This window comes from Chionomys nivalis, chromosome X, assembly GCF_950005125.1.
Source record: "Chionomys nivalis chromosome X, mChiNiv1.1, whole genome shotgun sequence".
NCBI lineage: Eukaryota > Metazoa > Chordata > Mammalia > Rodentia > Cricetidae > Chionomys > Chionomys nivalis.
In genome coordinates, this window is record NC_080112.1 from 4,377,664 (window position 1) to 4,395,128 (window position 17,465).

The 17,465-nt window shown below is 46.9% G+C and overlaps 1 protein-coding gene across 5 annotated transcripts in view; it reads right to left on the reverse strand.

The window, feature by feature from the left end:
• Positions 1-1,323: 1,323 nt before the first annotated feature.
• Positions 1,324-17,465, reverse strand: part of Mamld1 (mastermind like domain containing 1) — a 129,428-nt gene continuing 113,286 nt past the window's right edge. For 4 of the 5 annotated variants that reach the window (XM_057759924.1, XM_057759925.1, XM_057759926.1 and 1 more), the window contains 3 exons: positions 11,351-11,594; positions 5,615-5,699; positions 3,402-3,540 (listed from right to left, as the gene is read on the reverse strand). In XM_057759924.1, coding sequence (XP_057615907.1) covers positions 5,659-5,699; positions 11,351-11,594 — 285 coding nt within the window. In that variant the 3' untranslated portion in view covers positions 3,402-3,540; positions 5,615-5,658. Of the gene's footprint in view, positions 3,541-5,614; positions 5,700-11,350; positions 11,595-17,465 lie in introns of all 5 variants that reach the window. The other variant, XM_057759927.1, reaches the window with a different exon arrangement.

A 17,465-nucleotide genomic window follows, 5' to 3' on the forward strand; every position in this document is an offset into this window, starting at 1 on the left:
CCAGTTGCTGCTTCAGCTGGACTCTGTGTGTGTGTGTGTATGCGTGTGTTCTTATGAACATGCACGTGTGCTTTGTGCTCCTATTGGCTCCCCATCTCCTTTAGGAAGACAAGTTTTCATTTATGAACTTCTGCTACCTGCTGCTAGGTCCTGTCCCCCTAATGGGAGAGGCAAAGGTCTTATTAGGGTCCCCTTCAGAGGAGGCAACAATCAGGCAAACTTCTTTGGAAGGCACTTGCCATGATGGAGAGGGTCCAAGGTTAAGTCACATGGGTGTCTCTGTCTCTGCTGCATCTGTCTAAGCAGGAACTGATTACCCTGGGCAAAGTCTCTGGCTGTAGATGTTGGTTCTGGATTGGGAGAAGAAAAGGGAGTGGGGGCTGTATCCCACATTGCTGTAGGCAGCAGGCTTTTAAAAGGGCTGGGTCTGGGACCCTGGGGATGAAGCTCCTCCTCCAGAGGAAGTGAGGCAGATATCATTCAGGCCTTTCCATTAGTGTCCTGGACCCAAAGAGGAGGCCACCTTGTACTGTTGTTGAACTCTTCTGACTCCACGTTTCCAAATGAACAGAGTCGGGTGTGGTACAAGTTAGACCAAACCAGGGGAAAGGACTTCAGACCTTTGTGCATGCAGCAAGTGTGCACAGCTGCTTAGACATACTACTGGGCTTTTAAGGCTGTCTATGAAGTACAGGTCTACTTCTTGAGCAGTGGGGCCAGGCATGTTGCCATCTTAGGGTCAGCTCTTACTAAACTTCTGTGTATGGGTACCTTCTCTGCAAGAAGAACTGGATCCGGACCTCTGTGGCTTGTTGTCTGCAGTATCTTCCCCACTTCCTGGGGCCACCTCATCTCACGCGGATGAAGCAGGAGCTCATTCTGTATGGAGCCACACTTAGCCCGTGGGGTAGGGCTGCAGCAGGGCTGGCCAAGGAGAGAAAGTATATGTTCCCACAAGGTAGAAGGATGATGGTTGGGAGTCTCTGGTTCTCAGAGTGTGTCTCTTCACTCCTGCCCCCAGTCTGAAATTTTCAAAGTGGCTGCTTGGTCCCTGTTTTTGCCTCTGTAAGATGAAGGGTCGAGGTCAAACTGAGTTGCTTCTGGGCCCTAATTATAAAACATTCCACAGCACATGCGTGTACATGTGCACATGTCTACACATGCACACACACATACATACATGCACACTGACTCTGTTGCAACATTTTTGTGATTCATAGGATAGAAGCAGCTTCTGAGGGCACCAAAGTCATAGATGACTAGGGTTTGTGGGGATTAGAAACTCCCTGAAGGAAATGAGAACACAGAGACGCTTTTCTCCTGGCTGTTTATTACAGAACAAAGGGGGAACAACAAAATAACAACAACAACAACAACAACAACAACAACAACAACAAAAATGCACTGGCCTGAAACAGATGCCAGATTTCAATTGTAGAATCAAAATACAAGGTGGCAATTAAAATGTGATTACACAAGATCTGGACACTGCAAAAAGTTTACAGGACAGTGGCTGTGGAGTTTCTCTAACTGACGCTTAAATATACATGACGAGAATTGCAAATAGAAACCATTAACGACAAACCCCAAATCAACTATTAATGTTTACAGACTTTCCCCCCAAAACTACAGAGGTTTCTATCGAAATGAATGTCAAATGGTTTAAAGCAGATTTTAAAGCATCACTCTGTGATGGCACACCAAAGCATTCTAAAGCTGGGGCTTTCTCTGCGTCTGAAGGTCACCACAGGTGACAAAGGGAAGGGAACGCTCTAGTTCCTTGAGGTGGCCAGCTCACAAACTCAGCTCAAAGGCTATTTCTGCACTTCTACCAACCAACCCTAAAGGATGCTCTTGGCCTTCCATGAGTGTCTCTGTGGGCCACTTACTCATACCACGACTTTTGCGGTAAATGCTCATTAGGAAAGAACTAGCTGAGACTTAAAGGCTTGCGAGAGATAGTAACACGGGATAGCACAGTTTGTAATGGAGTGGAAATTAATGACCAAGTGGCTTCTATTTGGCATTTGTCAGTTTGCACAACAACACCTCTTGGTCACATTCATATCTCTTGTAGCATGAAAACCTCAATGACTCAGCCACCTGGTTTAACAAGGTATCACTGGAGCGAACAACACAGTCTGCATGTTTGGAACAATGTATAATAAACACAACTCTATTGCAACCAAAGCCGCCACTTTATTTACAAAGCCACAAAACCAAGTATAAATACTTCTGTCATTTATGATTAGGAAAACCATTTACAAAATTTTCAAATATGTACAAGTAGCTTGAAAAATCACCTGCTTTTTCTTCATCCGGTTGACAGGGGGATGGGCAGGGTTGACAGGATTCAGAGTGGAACTGGGAGCCTACTGTGGGTGTCTGGGGCCAGTTTTACATTGGCTGCAGATTCAGGCAACTCCTTTGAGTGAGAGCATGGGGCTTTCTGGGGGCACCCTGCTTTGATTTATAGCTCTTCGGCACCCTGGGTGACTTGTTCAACATTCTGTGCTGTGGCATTTGGGGCAGCAGCACGCTGTTGCAGAATGTCATCTATCAGCCTCAAGTTGCACACCCAGTCTTCATCTGGGGCCACACTGGAGCCTTCTAAAAGTTCTTCCATGAAATCCACCTCACTGCCTGCAGATGATGGTGAGATCAGTCCATTGGTTGGGGTCTGGGCCTGAGGCAAGACATTGTCCTGTGGCTCAGGGGATGTGCTAGCTCTCATCAAGGTACCTGGGGACTGGCTGGTGGCAGCAATAGCAGCTACATAGCTTGGCGGCTCTAGTCCCTGAACGGGACTCAAGGGAGAGCAGCTGGCCATGCTCTGCTGGAGGGCCGTGGTGCTCAGCACAGGCACCGGCCCCTGTGCTGGGCTCCGCACAAGGCTCTGATTGCCCAATAAGCTGAATCTGGGGCCAAGCAGAGCCGCAGGCACCTTCTGGCCAGGCCTGACTCCTGGGGCTATCTGATTGGCTTGGATCACAGCCTGCTGAGATGGAAATGCTAGAGCTGTCGGGGGTACACTTATGGGTGCCTTGGCAAAGAGGATGGTGCTACTATCACAACACTGCAGCATGCTAGTATCTACTTGGCTCAGGGGTGATTCCTTTGAAACTGGTGTGGCTACAGCTGCAGCTGCCACTGCCCAGACTACATTACTAAACACTAGAAACATCATTGGCACACTAGGGAGGCTGAGTTGGTGGGAAATAAAGGGTTGGCTACCCAGGTGGTTGACACAGAGCTTGGGCAGGGGCACTTCTGGGGGCATGGCCTTGGCTTTGGGACACACAGAGCCAAGACTATTCAGGGGATCCTGACCCAAGCCTGAGGAGATGGGAAATGGGAAGCCGGTGTTGACTTGCTGTTTCTTCAGAGCTGATGAGCAAACACCTATGTGACTAGAGGGTGGTAATAGTCTTGGAATCAGATTGTCCTGGAGGAGCTCAGTTTTGGGTGGCATCATATGCTGGTTGGATGGGGGTCTCGCATTGGTCTGGATACACTTGGAGATGACTTGTTCTTGTACTGCTGCATGGAAAAAGGCATAGGGATTTTAGTTTCAAAGGTGTCCTGAACATGGGCTGTGGTCACTGGGCATGAGCTACAGGCACAGTGTAGTCTTTGCCCCCCCCGACTCTCTCTCTTTCCCAGTCCCTCCCAACTCCCCTCATTCCCATTCCTTTGCCAGTAGCCTCGAGTTAAGATCTTCTGAGAACAGCCCATTCTCAGAGTACTGTACGTCAGTGTTTCCCAGCCTTCTTAGTGCTGTGACCCTTTAATCCAGTTCCTCATGTGTGCTGACCCCCAACCATGAAATTATTTCCATTTTTACTTCATAACTGTAATGTTGCTACTGTTGTGAATTATAATGTAAATATCTGATATGCAGGATATCTAATATTCAATCCTTTGACCCACAAAGGGGTCATGACACACAGGTTGAGAACCACTGCTCTCCAAGGAATAGATAACGTTGAACTTGACATGCGTCTTCATGTATATTGGAGGCTCTGTGAAGGCAGGGTATTTACATTTGCTCTAATATCCTGGCACTATCCATCCCTCAACAGATGGTTCCTATTTTGTGGAAGGAAGGGAGAGGTGGGGGAGGGGCCTGAGAAGAAAGCTCAGCCTCTTAGACAACGTAAGACAGGACTTTATCCACCTGACAAATGTAACACACAGGGGAGAGAAGTATTCTGTTCCGTCTAAGTTCCATAGCCTAAGAAGCCTCAGCATCTAGATCAGAGGCTCACATGTTTGTCATCTGAAGTACAGTGAGGTCCTTTCTAAATACTTGAAACTTGGAAGCCTCATGTCATGGAACAGTCGTGGTGGAGAGACCGGCAGTGCTTTGGGATGGGGATCACTTTCTCTTCATTATTGGAATGGCCCACTGTCATATTTCCTGGGATCTCTGTGAAGTGGGAACTGAGGCCGACGGTGGCTGTCTACTTTGCTCTAGATCAAGTAGGAAGCATCAGTCCTGGCCTGTGTGATCTCCCATATAGTGTATGCTTGATGCTATGAATAGATTTCCCCCTTTACTTGTAACCACGCCTAGCCTAGGACCTTTCTGTAGCATGAAGCAAGTGTTTCACCTAGGTTATAGTCCAACCTCCTAAGGCTGACCCCTGAGTCCTGTTTCTGATGACTCAGGCCTGATTGCATTGGCCACTCCAGTCTGGTCAGGGGGACACAACCCTGGTTGCTACCAGGTCACAGGGAGCGTTGCATTTTGCACAAGTACTAAGGAACAATGATGTTTAGGTAGCATGGGGGCTGAAATAAAGATGTAGCCCGCCCGTGCTAGGGCCAGCCAGCGAGTGCTGAGCACTGCTTCCTCAGGACTCATGGATTACATATCATTGCACTAGCTTGGAGAGTTGTTTAACTCAGGCTGCCTTGGTGCATCTGTAAGCTCCATGAAATAGAAGCTGGGTTTTGCTGGCCACTGCCAATAGCAGATGGCATTGATAGCTGTTATGTAGGGTAGGAACCCTTAGTTATTCGTGGAGACTATGGGAGGACATCCCCACATACACATACAACCAATATCTAAGGTAGGGTATCTCCAATTCCCTTTTCATTCCCCATACCTTCCATATAAGGGCCCTGAAACCCATTAGAAATAAATTGGAACATGTGTGTTGGAGGGGAAGGGCAAGGCAGGGCCCCAAGGGGCTCATTTCTCATCGAAAGTGGGGTAATGGTGATGTAGTTTTGTAAGCCCAACACACTGGAGGCTGAGGCACAATGACAGTTGGAGTATAAGAGTAGCCGGGGCTACAGAGAGACCCTGTCTTCTGATAACAGTGAGCAATAACAGAATGGGGGACTTAAGGGATCTGACTCTGTTTAATCACCCTCTTCAATTAAAGCTATACTGAAACCATTACGATCAGACCTCCCATTGGGATGGATAGTGCTTTAGAGGCAGGTGAACTACTCTCAGTGTTATATTTCTACCCTGGGCACCACTGATGTAACTTTCAGACTTCTCCTTGTCCCTCTAACACCACATGCAAAAACTGTAGAATCAGAAATGAACCGGCACTCCACCTCTTTGGTTCCTTTAGGAACACTGATCTTTTCTGCTTACCTTGAAATTGAGTCATCTGCTGGGCGATATAAATATTCCGCTGTTTAGGGGTCATTGCCATAGGACCTGATCTCTGCTTCTCTTGCTAAACAGAAGATGGAAAGGCCAGATTAGATTACAGATACCAAGAAACATCAGCCTTGGATCGCTGTGGAGGGACTTAGGACTCAGCTTTAGCACAGCAAAAGCATGAGCAGACACATCAACACACACTTGCATGCATGCCCCACCCTCCTGAGCAAGATCACACAAGTAGACATAAAAGAGTCTGCATCTGGGCTAAGGAAACCAAAAAAAAAAACAAAAAAACTGTAAGAGCATAGGATGGGGTAGGAGAGACAGAGTTCAACAGCGAGAGAGCACAGAAAAAGTTAGGCATTTGGGATGTCTGTCTGCTCAGGATGGGTCAGTAGTGAGATATGGTTGCCAAAAGAGCAAATTTAACATCAGGCTGCATTATTAGAAGCAGAGTATGTAGAAGGATGGAGGTGACAGTCTTATACTACTCTGATTTGGCCAAACCATACCCACAGTACTAATAGGTACTGGGCATGCCACTCTGGGAGCTTGAGATAAAGTAGCTATATCTGGAGGATGGTAAGTGATAGACGGTAGGGACAAATACTTCAAATTCTCCCATCAAGGGATGGCTGGTGAGCTGGCTGGGTCTGTTAGGGTTAGAAGAGAACACATTGCACCAAATAGTGGTGATGACTGCCCCGCTTCTGCAGGACTGTCATGGAGCAGGTACTAAAGCTTGCTCCAAATAGTCCTGGATGGTCACATGGTTCAGTGGGCACACCGTTCCACACCAAGGGTAGCCAGATACTCACTGGCCACTTCCCTTCCTCCTGAGCTGATGTAGTGTGGTGAGTGGGAGGATCTTCCTGTCTTCATCTCCAAGTGGGTTGGGGGTTCAGGGGGAAGAGCCCTACTTCAGGACCTCAGGCCCCGCATGGAGTCTGGAATCAGCTCATGGGACCAAGGTCAAAAATACAACCAGCCTGAAGGCCAGACATACTGATGGCAGCTTGCCTTGAGCCCTTCATGCTGGCAGGGCCTGACTGTGACTGGGGTGAAGGTGTGGCCTGCCACAGGTCAGGGTTCACCCTCTCTTCTCCTCTGCTACCACCTCCACCTCTTTCTACATCAAAGGCAGTTGCCAGGAAGTGCACCCCTTTAGGTCACTAATTGGCCCTGTGACTCCAGATGCCAGAAGATTGGATCCTGGGATATGGGATGCCTGTCTAGGGCCAATTTCTCCAGCAGTGTGCACCCAGAAGCCCTTGTCTGCACTGGGCGGGGCTGGCGTGGCAATAGGTGGGGCGGAAGGCCTGGGCTTGGGAGTGTGCCTGGCTTACAAGCCTGGCAGCAGCTTTTGGCCTTAGTCCCTGCCAAGGCACAGAGGACAAACACATGGCACCTGGACGACCACAGCATAAGCGATTTCCCCAGACTGAGCTTTGCTTTTTTTTCTACCCTGCCCTTAGGCTGCTTCCTGTGGAACTCTCGCCTCCTCCAGCACTGGGCAGTCAGGATGTGCTGGGGAGGGAGGCTCCTTCTCAGCTGCCCAGCAGAGCTGCCCTCTTCCCACTAAATCACTGGGTCTGGAGTTGGGGTGGGGTGCATCTGTCTTACTGTCCTGAACACTTCACACCCACTGTTTCCTGTCATCGGGCCATAATCCAGAGGCAGTCAGGGGGTCACATGACCAGCCCAGGCCACTCCATTTGAATTTGGCTGAAGATTCTCTGGGTGGGTGACCATTTCTAAAGATGGCTCTTTCACTTCTGTTTTTCCTAAGGATACCAGGAAAGATCTATAGTCCCCAGATTATTGATGGGGCATGTGAGGCTCAAAAGAGATGAAAAGACTGCCCATAGCAACTTGGCTAGCACGTACTCCATTCACTTGCGCCTGCATGGAACTGATGTGAATTCAAGCTCACCTGCATTCTCCCTCTAACCGTCTGCCTCATTAGTTTTCAAGGGCAGGGGCAGATGGAGTCTAAGAGTATGACCCAACAGAAATCAAGGCAGGGCAGGAAAGGGCAAAGGGGAGGACAGACAGGGTGAGTGTGTTCAGGGACATGGCAGCAGTCAAAGGGTGGCACCCTAGATTACTTGGCCTACCAGATGAAAGAGAGCACGGCATACCTGGGGTCAGGCTCACAAAAATCAATAGGTTTCTGGGAAGTCTTTGTCCAGGGAATCACATATTTCAGAGTGTCCAGAATGGCTGGGGGAAATCTGGCCAGCGTCTAACAGCTCCGTGCTTGTCTGGGTGCTGACTGCCAGCTCCATAGGACCCGCCCCCCCCCCCATTCTGAATGTTCTCCATGGGCAGGCTGGCTCTTTGCCCTGGAGCCCATTGCTCCCACCAAGGTCCTGCTGTCCATGACAGAGGGCGCCTGGCCTTCTCTCCAGGCCTCCAGAGGAGGCTGCTTCCTTTGTTTTGCAGACGAGGCTCCCATCCTTTGTTCTAAGTCAATGTGCTCCAAAGATAAGCCCCAAGAAAACAGTTGTTGCCTTTTGACACTGACAATTAGAACCATAGGAAAATGGAGAAAACAGGAAATGACAAACGGTTTCAGGGACCAGGAGGAAATGGTGCCTGAGAATTGCTGCTGGGTGACAGTACACTCTTATAGCCCCTCTTGTGAAGGATAGCCCAGGTCTGGTGGCTTTTTAAAAGCACAGATGGAGGGGTCATTAAATGAGTCAAGTTTCTAGAGCAGCAATTGTCACACAAATCTTGTAGGGACACTGACAGGCAAGCTTTGTGGGAGCCCAAAACTGGCTAAGCTAGGAAGCCTAGGGCTGGGGCCAGCAGAAAGTCTCGGTAACTAAGACCCCAGCTCTTCCTCTGTAACAGTCTTTCCCAGCTCCACTTAGCCACATTCACCAACAGGCCCTGCCTTTCTGGAAGCTTCATGCTGATACGGAAGAAACTATCAAGTGCCACTTGTATCTGGGGGATTCTGGGACACTGGTGCCTTGACTTAGGTGCCAAGCAGTAGAGAGGCAAAAGGCCTGGGCTGCCCATCGCTCTCACTGCCTGTTTACAGCACGTATCTCAGCACCGGCTATGCCAGAAGTGAGCCTGTGCTTTAGCCGCTTGAAACAGCATCTTAATGCCTCCTGTGGCCTCCAGTGCCATAGGCTTGGTCTTCTCTCTGTCCTCGAAGAGGGAAAATCAGGTGTTAGCAGGCCAACAGTTATACAAAGGGACTCTCCAACCTGAGAGGGTGGGGTCATAGAAGCCAGCAGAAATTGGACATAAGTCCTTTTACAAATGGTCCCTGGTTTGGGGCCTTATTTGAACAAAAAATACCTACCCTGTGCTCCTCTAGAGAAATAGAGTACCGACGGAGGGACGAAGAGATAGGGAGGAGACAAAGAGTGGAGGAAGAGGACCGGGAAGATAGGGAGCAGGAGGCGAGGGACGGAGAGAGTGGGAGGAAAGGAAGGAGAATGTAATAAATGAGGGGGGAGGGAAAGAACGAGATGACGGAAAGAGATGAGGAAAAGGGAGGAGGAAGGGGAAAGGAAGGGAAAGGAAAAAGAGAAGGATCCATTTTTTTCTACAAGGCACCTCGAACGTGCTCTTCAGCAGTCCCTGCCCTCTGAGTGTCCCCCATGGAAGCCAGCCTACTAGGCGACAGAAAGCACCCAACTATTTGTCCCAAAGGTTAATGAGCTCTGGCATGGCTTCTTTATTACCCCACAAGGAAAAGCACTTTTTTTTTTTTCGTAGAATTGAAAGTAAGTTCCAGATGCTCAGGACTCTGAGGTCCCTCAATCCTATCTGCCTGAGGACTACGTGGGAAGATAAGGCCAATGGGGTAACTCAAGCAGTTCCTTTAGCAGTCAATTGACAAATATTTATGGCTGCTGTGCTCAGGGCCAAGCTGTTCCTATCATGAGAGCATTACTGAATGTCTCTACCCTTGGGGAACTTACACCAGATAGGGGAATTATCAAGACACAAGTCAATCATTGAAGATAGTTTGTCTTCTAAAGGAATTTTCACAGGTGAAGGGACACCCAGTGGACAGGCCTGAGCAGAACCCTCAGGTCACACTATAACCAAATGTGCCATACCATTTCTTTATTAGGCAAGATCCGTGGTGGTACTGGCCTGCTGAGGTCTTTCCTTGTCCCTGTGCATATGGCTACAAACTTCAGTTACAGTACTGGACCTACCCTTAGAGGGTTCCAAAGCCACCAATGGGGACACCACAAAATACATGGCATCAAAAGTGAATGACCAACTTTGAGCTGGTCATTTCTACCTTAGGGCTGTCTTTGCCTGTATAAGCACCCCCCACACCTAGTCTTGGTGGCTTCAGGGCTGGCTGATACTGCAGTGTTTGCTTTACATGCTAGGGATGATCCTCAGGCAGAGGAGACCTGTGTGTCTTCTGTCTCTGCAGTCCCCTCTGCCCCACTGGCTGCAGTGACCGGGGACTGAGAGGGAATGCAGAGCTGTCTCTCCAAGTGGAGAACCCACTGTGCATTCACTCCACAGGCAAGGCACTGGTCTCGGCACAGGATTAGTGATGCCAGGAGTAGGAATTCCAGTCAAGCTAGCAGCAATCTCCTCACATGGCGTCTGGGACCAAGAAAGAGCTGGGCAGGACTCGGTGAAAGCACGATGTTCAGAGCCTCCTGGGGTTTTGATAATTCGGTTTCCCTGGGAGCTTGGGGTTGGACAAGACTCCTCTGGTTTCAGCCGAAGAGGAGGCAGTTAAGGAGTGCTGCGACTCTGGGGGAGAGAGAAATCAATAGCCCTCGACTGGAAAGCACGGCTTGTTCTTTCAGGCCAGGGCACACAGGATAAAGAGAACAAAGCTGTGTGCGCTAAAGCAGAGTTTCCATTAAAGGCCAGTCTCTCGGGAGGTCCTCTCAGCTCAGTGACCATCTTCTGCAGGTTTCTGTACAGATAGGGCAGACATCCTGTGGCCATTGATATTTCAGGTCTCAGAACAATCGCTCTATGGTTCAAATAAAATCTGCCAAGGCTGTTATTCATCACCTTGCTCTTGTGAGCACTAATGGGACTCGGAGGCATGCCGAGTCATTCCTTCTAGACTAAGAATTGAAAGAGAGACTGAGCTAAATTTATAGACTAGATAGCTTTGGCAGGCTTGGTATAGAACACTGAAACAAGTCCTGTAGACTGCCTGTCCTTTAGTAGGGTGGTCCAGCTGCCCACTGCTGGAGCAGGAATCCTGAGGGAGGCCAAAGACTGGTATGGGATGTGGAGCCCACAGCAGGTCACTCTCAGGAGATGGAGTTCCTAAAGTCTTACTAGGTAGCAGACAGTCAGGCACTGGGTGGGAGATTTGAAGGTGCACCCTCCCAGCCTGGACAGAGGGGCAGGCAGGCAGGCAAAGAAACATATGGGGTGCTAGAAGGTGGATGCCAATGGGAGAGACTTCCCTAAGCAATCTGCAACTGTTTCTAGAGGTAAGGTCAAGGTCAAAGGGCTTGGACAACTCTGCTTGCTTGAGTTCTTCACTTTACCAAAGAATGCTAAGGAAGAAATGTAGAAGGTACTGGAAATCCCTCATAGTAGTACACAACCCTAAGGGCTGCAAAGGGTCTACTTTTCAGAACTGTCACCTCCTGAGTTCCTCCCAAATCCCCATGAGGCAGGCTGGCAGGCTGAGCAGGAGAATGTGCCCCAGCTGACAGATGAGGAAAGCGAGGCACAGCGGGGGGTGTGACTTACCTGCAGCATCGCAGCTGGGCAGTAGTGGAGCAGGCACCTGCCTCCAGGCCTTCGGATCCCAGCTGCCCCAGGGGGCTGCCTCTGAGGTGCCGTACGAGGAGGTGACTCGGGCCAGCTCATGAGCAAAGGAACTGCCGGGCAGGAAGGACTCACTCCCCAGGGCCTGGCGGGATGGGGGCTGTCGCCCCAGGCTGACCTGGGGAGGCCTGGCTTCCCCAAGCTTGCAGGCTTTGTCTACATGAGTCTACAACAACCGATTGAACAATCATCAGCTGTTTGGCCACGAAAGGCTTCTGACTGATTTTGTCACTGACCTGACCAACTAATTTAGTTCTTTGAGTATTGTGGTGATACATATCAACTCATCTGGGGAAACAAAACCAAATATCTTTGTGCTCTTAGCTGGCTGTGGACCAGTTGGAAGGTATAGTCTCTCTCCACAGAAAATGTGTGTGCTGTGTGACACCTTCTCCTCCCTAGAGAACCAATGATTTTTTTATGTATTTTGGTTGGTTTGGGGGAATACTTAATGCTAATAAAAGGATTTCATATGAGTGATGTCCTTCCTTATGCAATCACTGTCTCATTGGAAGCAGGAATAAAGCTAAGTCAGTTAGCTGGCTCATTGACAATGACTTTGTCATATTCGGATCCCTCCTGTACCTACCCCGCCCTCACAAGAGAACATACAACTCAACCATGGTTTGCAGGTGCTAGTGTATAGACATGCTAAGGGGAGTACAAAACCAGTCAAGTATATCCCTCCCATCAGCTGTGCCCTGAGCTGCAGCCCCCACTGCACCAGACCCTGACCGGGCAGGCCATAAGGTTTTGGGGACATGAGCTCCCTTGCCATCTGGTTTTACAAGATACAGATTTCACCAGTTCTGAGTGTGTGAAATGCGTGACCCAGTTCCTACAGATAAGAAATTAAAATAACTTATCCTGATGCACACATTAGCAAAGACAAAACTCAAATAGGTGGCCAGCAAACCTTTGACACTCTGACAAACACACAAGTGTCTAGCAGCAGTCATGCCTCAAAGGATAGAGGATGCCTGCATGATGGGGATATGTTCTTTTTGTCCTGTATCAGGTGGCATCTCTTGTTTTTCATCTTTCGGCTCTAAGTGGTCTACTGTGTCCACCCAGCAGCCCAGGGGAAAGGGGACTGGTCACTCCCTGAGTCCAAGACAAACATTCAACTCACAACAAGAATTACTTAGTGGTCATCTATGCATATATTATTTGAAATAACAATAAAAACTACACCAGTAAATTTATTGATCATTTCTGTGCTCCCTGAACTAACTCAATCTAGGGCTTTAAACATTGTCTTACTCTGTCCTGACAAATGGCTGCCTAGGAGGTAGGGACTGTTACAGTCTTTACTTTTCAGATGCGGATATACAGACCCAGAGAGATTAAGTTGCCCAAAGTCACACAGCTTTTGAGTACTAAAGCAAGAGGTGGACATGGGTTTGCTTCATTCCCAAGTCCACATGTAGCATGTACTGAGTTACTAAATTGTGATATGGAAAATAAGCCTTGGAGTGGAAAAATGTTATAGTCAAAGTATAGATGAGGTGTTCCAGGGAGGTTCCAGTCATTTAGGAATGAATTATATATATTTAAATATGGCAATAAGAAAATGATTACACGGAATATTTTAGAAGTAACACATGTCTATCTAAAATAAACAGGCCAACAACCCCCTTCCCAAGATCAAACATTTCTTTGCTATTCTGATAACATTTGTCCCAGTTAGCAAGCTCAGTGCCACTCTACTACGGTGACTCATCATGCTCCCAGTTGTCCTGGGAGAGAGGTCATCAGGGTGAGACAGGAAAACTGTGATTTTCTAGAATTCGCAATTCTTTAGCCCTACATGCTTAGCTCTTGATAACTCTGAACACTATTCTATAGCAGCTTTCTAGAAACAGTTCTCATGGGTCCCAGACTCTCCTCAAACTCACCGAACCCACTAATATACCCGAGGATGACCTTGGATTCCTCATCTTTCTGCCTCCACCTCCATAATGCTGGGAACATAGGTGGGAGGCTGCAACCCGCCTTTAAACACTGGAGTTGGAATAGTCCTGGTACACACATTTCTCAGGTTCTTAAGACTTCTCCCACTCCACAATGAGATTGTAAAAGTCAGAAATTAGCCTTATTCATAGAGAATAAAAGTTTTTTTTTTTTTAAGTTTCTCAGGAAGCCTCTGTAATTTCACATCTTGAAAAGGTTTTGTGATGAAATTTCTCAAGGACTGGACTTCCACTTACCCGTAGAAATTAGGACACTGGGGTCACAGGGGAGGCTTTGAAGGGAAGAACACATTTGGTACAAAGTAGAAACAAGTACACATTTGGTACAAAGTAGATTAGGAATGTTTGCCTGAGGTAGGATATGGGAAAACAAGGTAGAGGAGGGAGTGTGAGGAGGGGTAACTAAGATGAAAGATGTTTGAATAAACCATATGGATGCCTATTATTGTAGATTACACCTATACAAGTATAAAGGGGATTTAAATGGAGTTACCCTATAATGTGTGTGGGGGGAGATGACTCCTATAGATACTATAGGTTATCAAATAAAAAGCCCAGGGCCAGGCATGGATTACTTCTTTTTGAGTTGTAGGCCACTGGGGTACTATGGAATTCCAGCTATTACAGACAATCCCCATTACTCTTGATTACTCCAGAATTTGCTACTAAACCCCCATTGTTGAAGATGCCATACACCTGAGTTACAGAACCTGGGGAAATCAAGCTGCTGCTGGTGTGGAAGCTTCAGCCCTGCGGACTAGTGTTCCTAAACTGGGTGGTGCTGCGCATGCTACTAGAGGAGAAAGGAATCATTAACCTCACTCAGCTGTGAACACCGTGAGCTCCAATAGCAAGTGGCCTGGCAAGGTATGCTAACTGGTATATGCTAACATCGCACCGATGTTATGGTGTGGCACAATGACTTTCTAATGGGGTTTAAGACCTTCTCTACAAGGTGATACTATCCTGGTAGTGCTAATAATTGGTCTAAAGCCCATGGCTGGCTAGTTCGTAGATGCTGGGGAAGAATCTACCACCATTAGTGTGCTAGAGGAACATAGTATTAAATGAGTTATTTCTATTCCCATAGATGAGGGCATTTCTTAACCCTCATCAGAGAAGCTGCTTTTTGCAATAGATGGTGATTAACATGGAGACCAACAAGTGGTTAACATGGAGAGAATAAGAGACTGTGAGTGCTTAGAATTAAATGGGGGCACCTATGTCACACTCCTTCCCCGAAAGCTCTGAGTGGAAGATTATAAGAGCAAAGGTAGTGGACGACTACAGTGATAGAGAGTTTTCCAGACAACAGGGCAGTCATACACACGAGCTCACCATAAGTATTACACATGCACATCACCATAAGTATTACACATGCACATGCAGCCAACACCAAGTGGATTTTGTGTGTTTAAAAAAAGAGTACGTGCGGCCGGGCGGTGGTGGCGCACGCCTTTAATCCCAGCACTTGGGAGGCAGAGGCAGGCGGATCTCTGTGAGTTCGAGACCAGCCTGGTCTACAAGAGCTAGTTCCAGGACAGGCTCCAAAACCACAGAGAAACCCTGTCTCGAAAAACCAAAAAAAAAAAAAAAAAAAAAAAAAAAAAAATATTATATAAAGAAAAAAGAACAAAAAAGAGTACGTGATATTGAAAGTGAACAGGGTTGGGGTGGGCAAGGGAGGAATTAGAGGGCAGGAAATGGGAATAGATGTGATCAAATTATATTGTATGCATGTATGAAATTCTCAGACAATAACAAGGAAAAACATAAAGAAATGAACTTCCATAAACATCAGCATATGCTTGCAGTGCCTTAGTAGTTCATCATGCAGAAAAGCCTGCAGATGGCACATGGAACCAACTACAGCAGATGGTTCAATGGTGTGGGCAGCCCTATTTCAGTAGTGCAATCATAATGGCCTGGAACTACTCATTCAGGTGCAGCAAGATAGAAGGCACTTTGAAGATCGCCACAAGCCCCAGCTGAAGCACAAAGTGAGCAAAGGAAGGGATGCTATAAGTAGATCTCACATAAAACAATAGATTGCTCTTATGACTAGAAACCTCTGGGAGTTACATGTAGGGATAAGCCCCACCCATTAGGGGGCGTGTTCGTCTCGGGCTAATGTTTACTGATAAATCTGCCGGGCATGATCCCAGCAGCCCTTTTTTCTGCTTTCCTGTTCTCCGCGGGAACCTGTGGTCCTGTAAGTCTATTTCCCCATTAAAGCTGTATATATTTTTATAATCTGTCTGCCTTCAGTTACGTCGTTACATTTTGGCGCCCAACGTGGGGCTATTTTACCCACGCCTCCAGGGAAGACTGCAATTGATATATTAAATATTGAATGTGAGTGTTCCTACCTCTATTTTTGTATGAGTATGCTTATAACTTTGTCTATATTGTATTGATACATCTACCATATTACAATGTACATTTCTACCTCTGATACTATTTATATAATGACATTGTTTACAGTTGAAGATCATTGTCTTAATATATTGCACAGTTGTTTATTCTTTTAGTCTTCAAGTTAGATAGGTATTGAGAATTATATGTTTGTCATATTTATTTTTAGGTTAATCAGGTCTTTTGGATACATAGAGATTATATTTAGTATAGATAGTATGATCTTCAGCCTCTTCGAAGAGCTGTAAAAAATGGCCTTTAATCTAACCTAAAATTCTGTGCCAACAAGACACAATTACTCCTGGCAACGCCACTCTACTCCCGAGAGAACGTTGAGCACCAAAGACACTCCACTGAGAGCTTGTCTTCTTGGCAGAACTGGCCTTTGGATTAAGAAAAGCCCATACCTCAACTTCTGACAAAGATACAGAATATCCCTAAGTGGATAAAACAGGATTGTCTTATCCTGCCAAGACAGGGTAGGATAGTTCTAAGAATGGTATGTCAGTTATGTTAGGCCTTAGCCAAAGTTGATCGACTCAACTTTGCAAACGAGACTTTGAGTGATTGCCCAGGTAGTCAGTTGTCTCTGTCAATTGTTACACATTTTGGATATCTCTCGTTTGTTAAGTAATATTTATTCTCTTCTCAGATCTTTGACGGAGTTAAAGATTATATAATTGTAGTTACTCTCTATGTTATTTAGACTCCTTGAGATAGAATGTTTAGCAAAACTTTTGTTCTCAATATTGTTTGTTATATTTATTATTTGTTATTATTGTATATAGTTGTATTTGGTTTAGTTTTGTCTTATTTAGACAAAAGGGGGAGATGTAGGGATAAGCCCCACCCATTAGGGGGCGTGTTCGCCTTGGGCTAATGTTTACTGATAAATCTGCTGGGCTTGATCCCAGCAGCCCTTTTTTTTGCTTTCCTGTTCTCCTCGGGAACCTGTGGTCCTGTAAGTCTATTTCCCCATTAAACTGTATATATTTTTATAATCTGTCTGCCTTCATTTACCTTGTTACAGTTACAATGTCCCCCAAAATCTTTTTTCTTTGTATCACAGTTTTATGCTATGTGGTGCAGTTTCTGTTCCCCATTAAATAAAAGGCAAAAACATGCACCTTAGCTACACAGAAGTCTTCCAGAGTCAAAATTGAACACCATCTCTTTCTCTCCTGATTGCAACTAGCTCAAAAATCTGTGGTGAGCAGGTAGCCGAGCTGGAGGCTGAGCCAGACTGACTTAAAGAAAAAAAAAAAACCAAAACCCAACAAAACCCTAGGCTTCTAATCATTGTGTGCCAAGACGAAGTAGTCTCCTCCCAACTTCACATTCCTCTGTCCCCTCCTGGACAGAGTAAGCACTGCTCCTAGGCCCTGGGGTTCAGAAGGAGCCATCCAATTGACAGGCAAGTTCAGACTGCTTAGGAAGGGAGTGGCAGGATTTCCTTTGGGGACTTCCGGATTTAAACAGCAGATCTAATGCATGCATCTAAATTCATTCCCTCCCAAAGATCCATGAAACTACAGCAAGCCTCTGTTTTTCATTTTGCTTTTAAAAACAAATTTCCACCAGGAAAGGGAGGCTAGGAGAAGAGATAATAGCACCATAATTTGTGAAGCTAAAATGCAGAGCTGACAGGT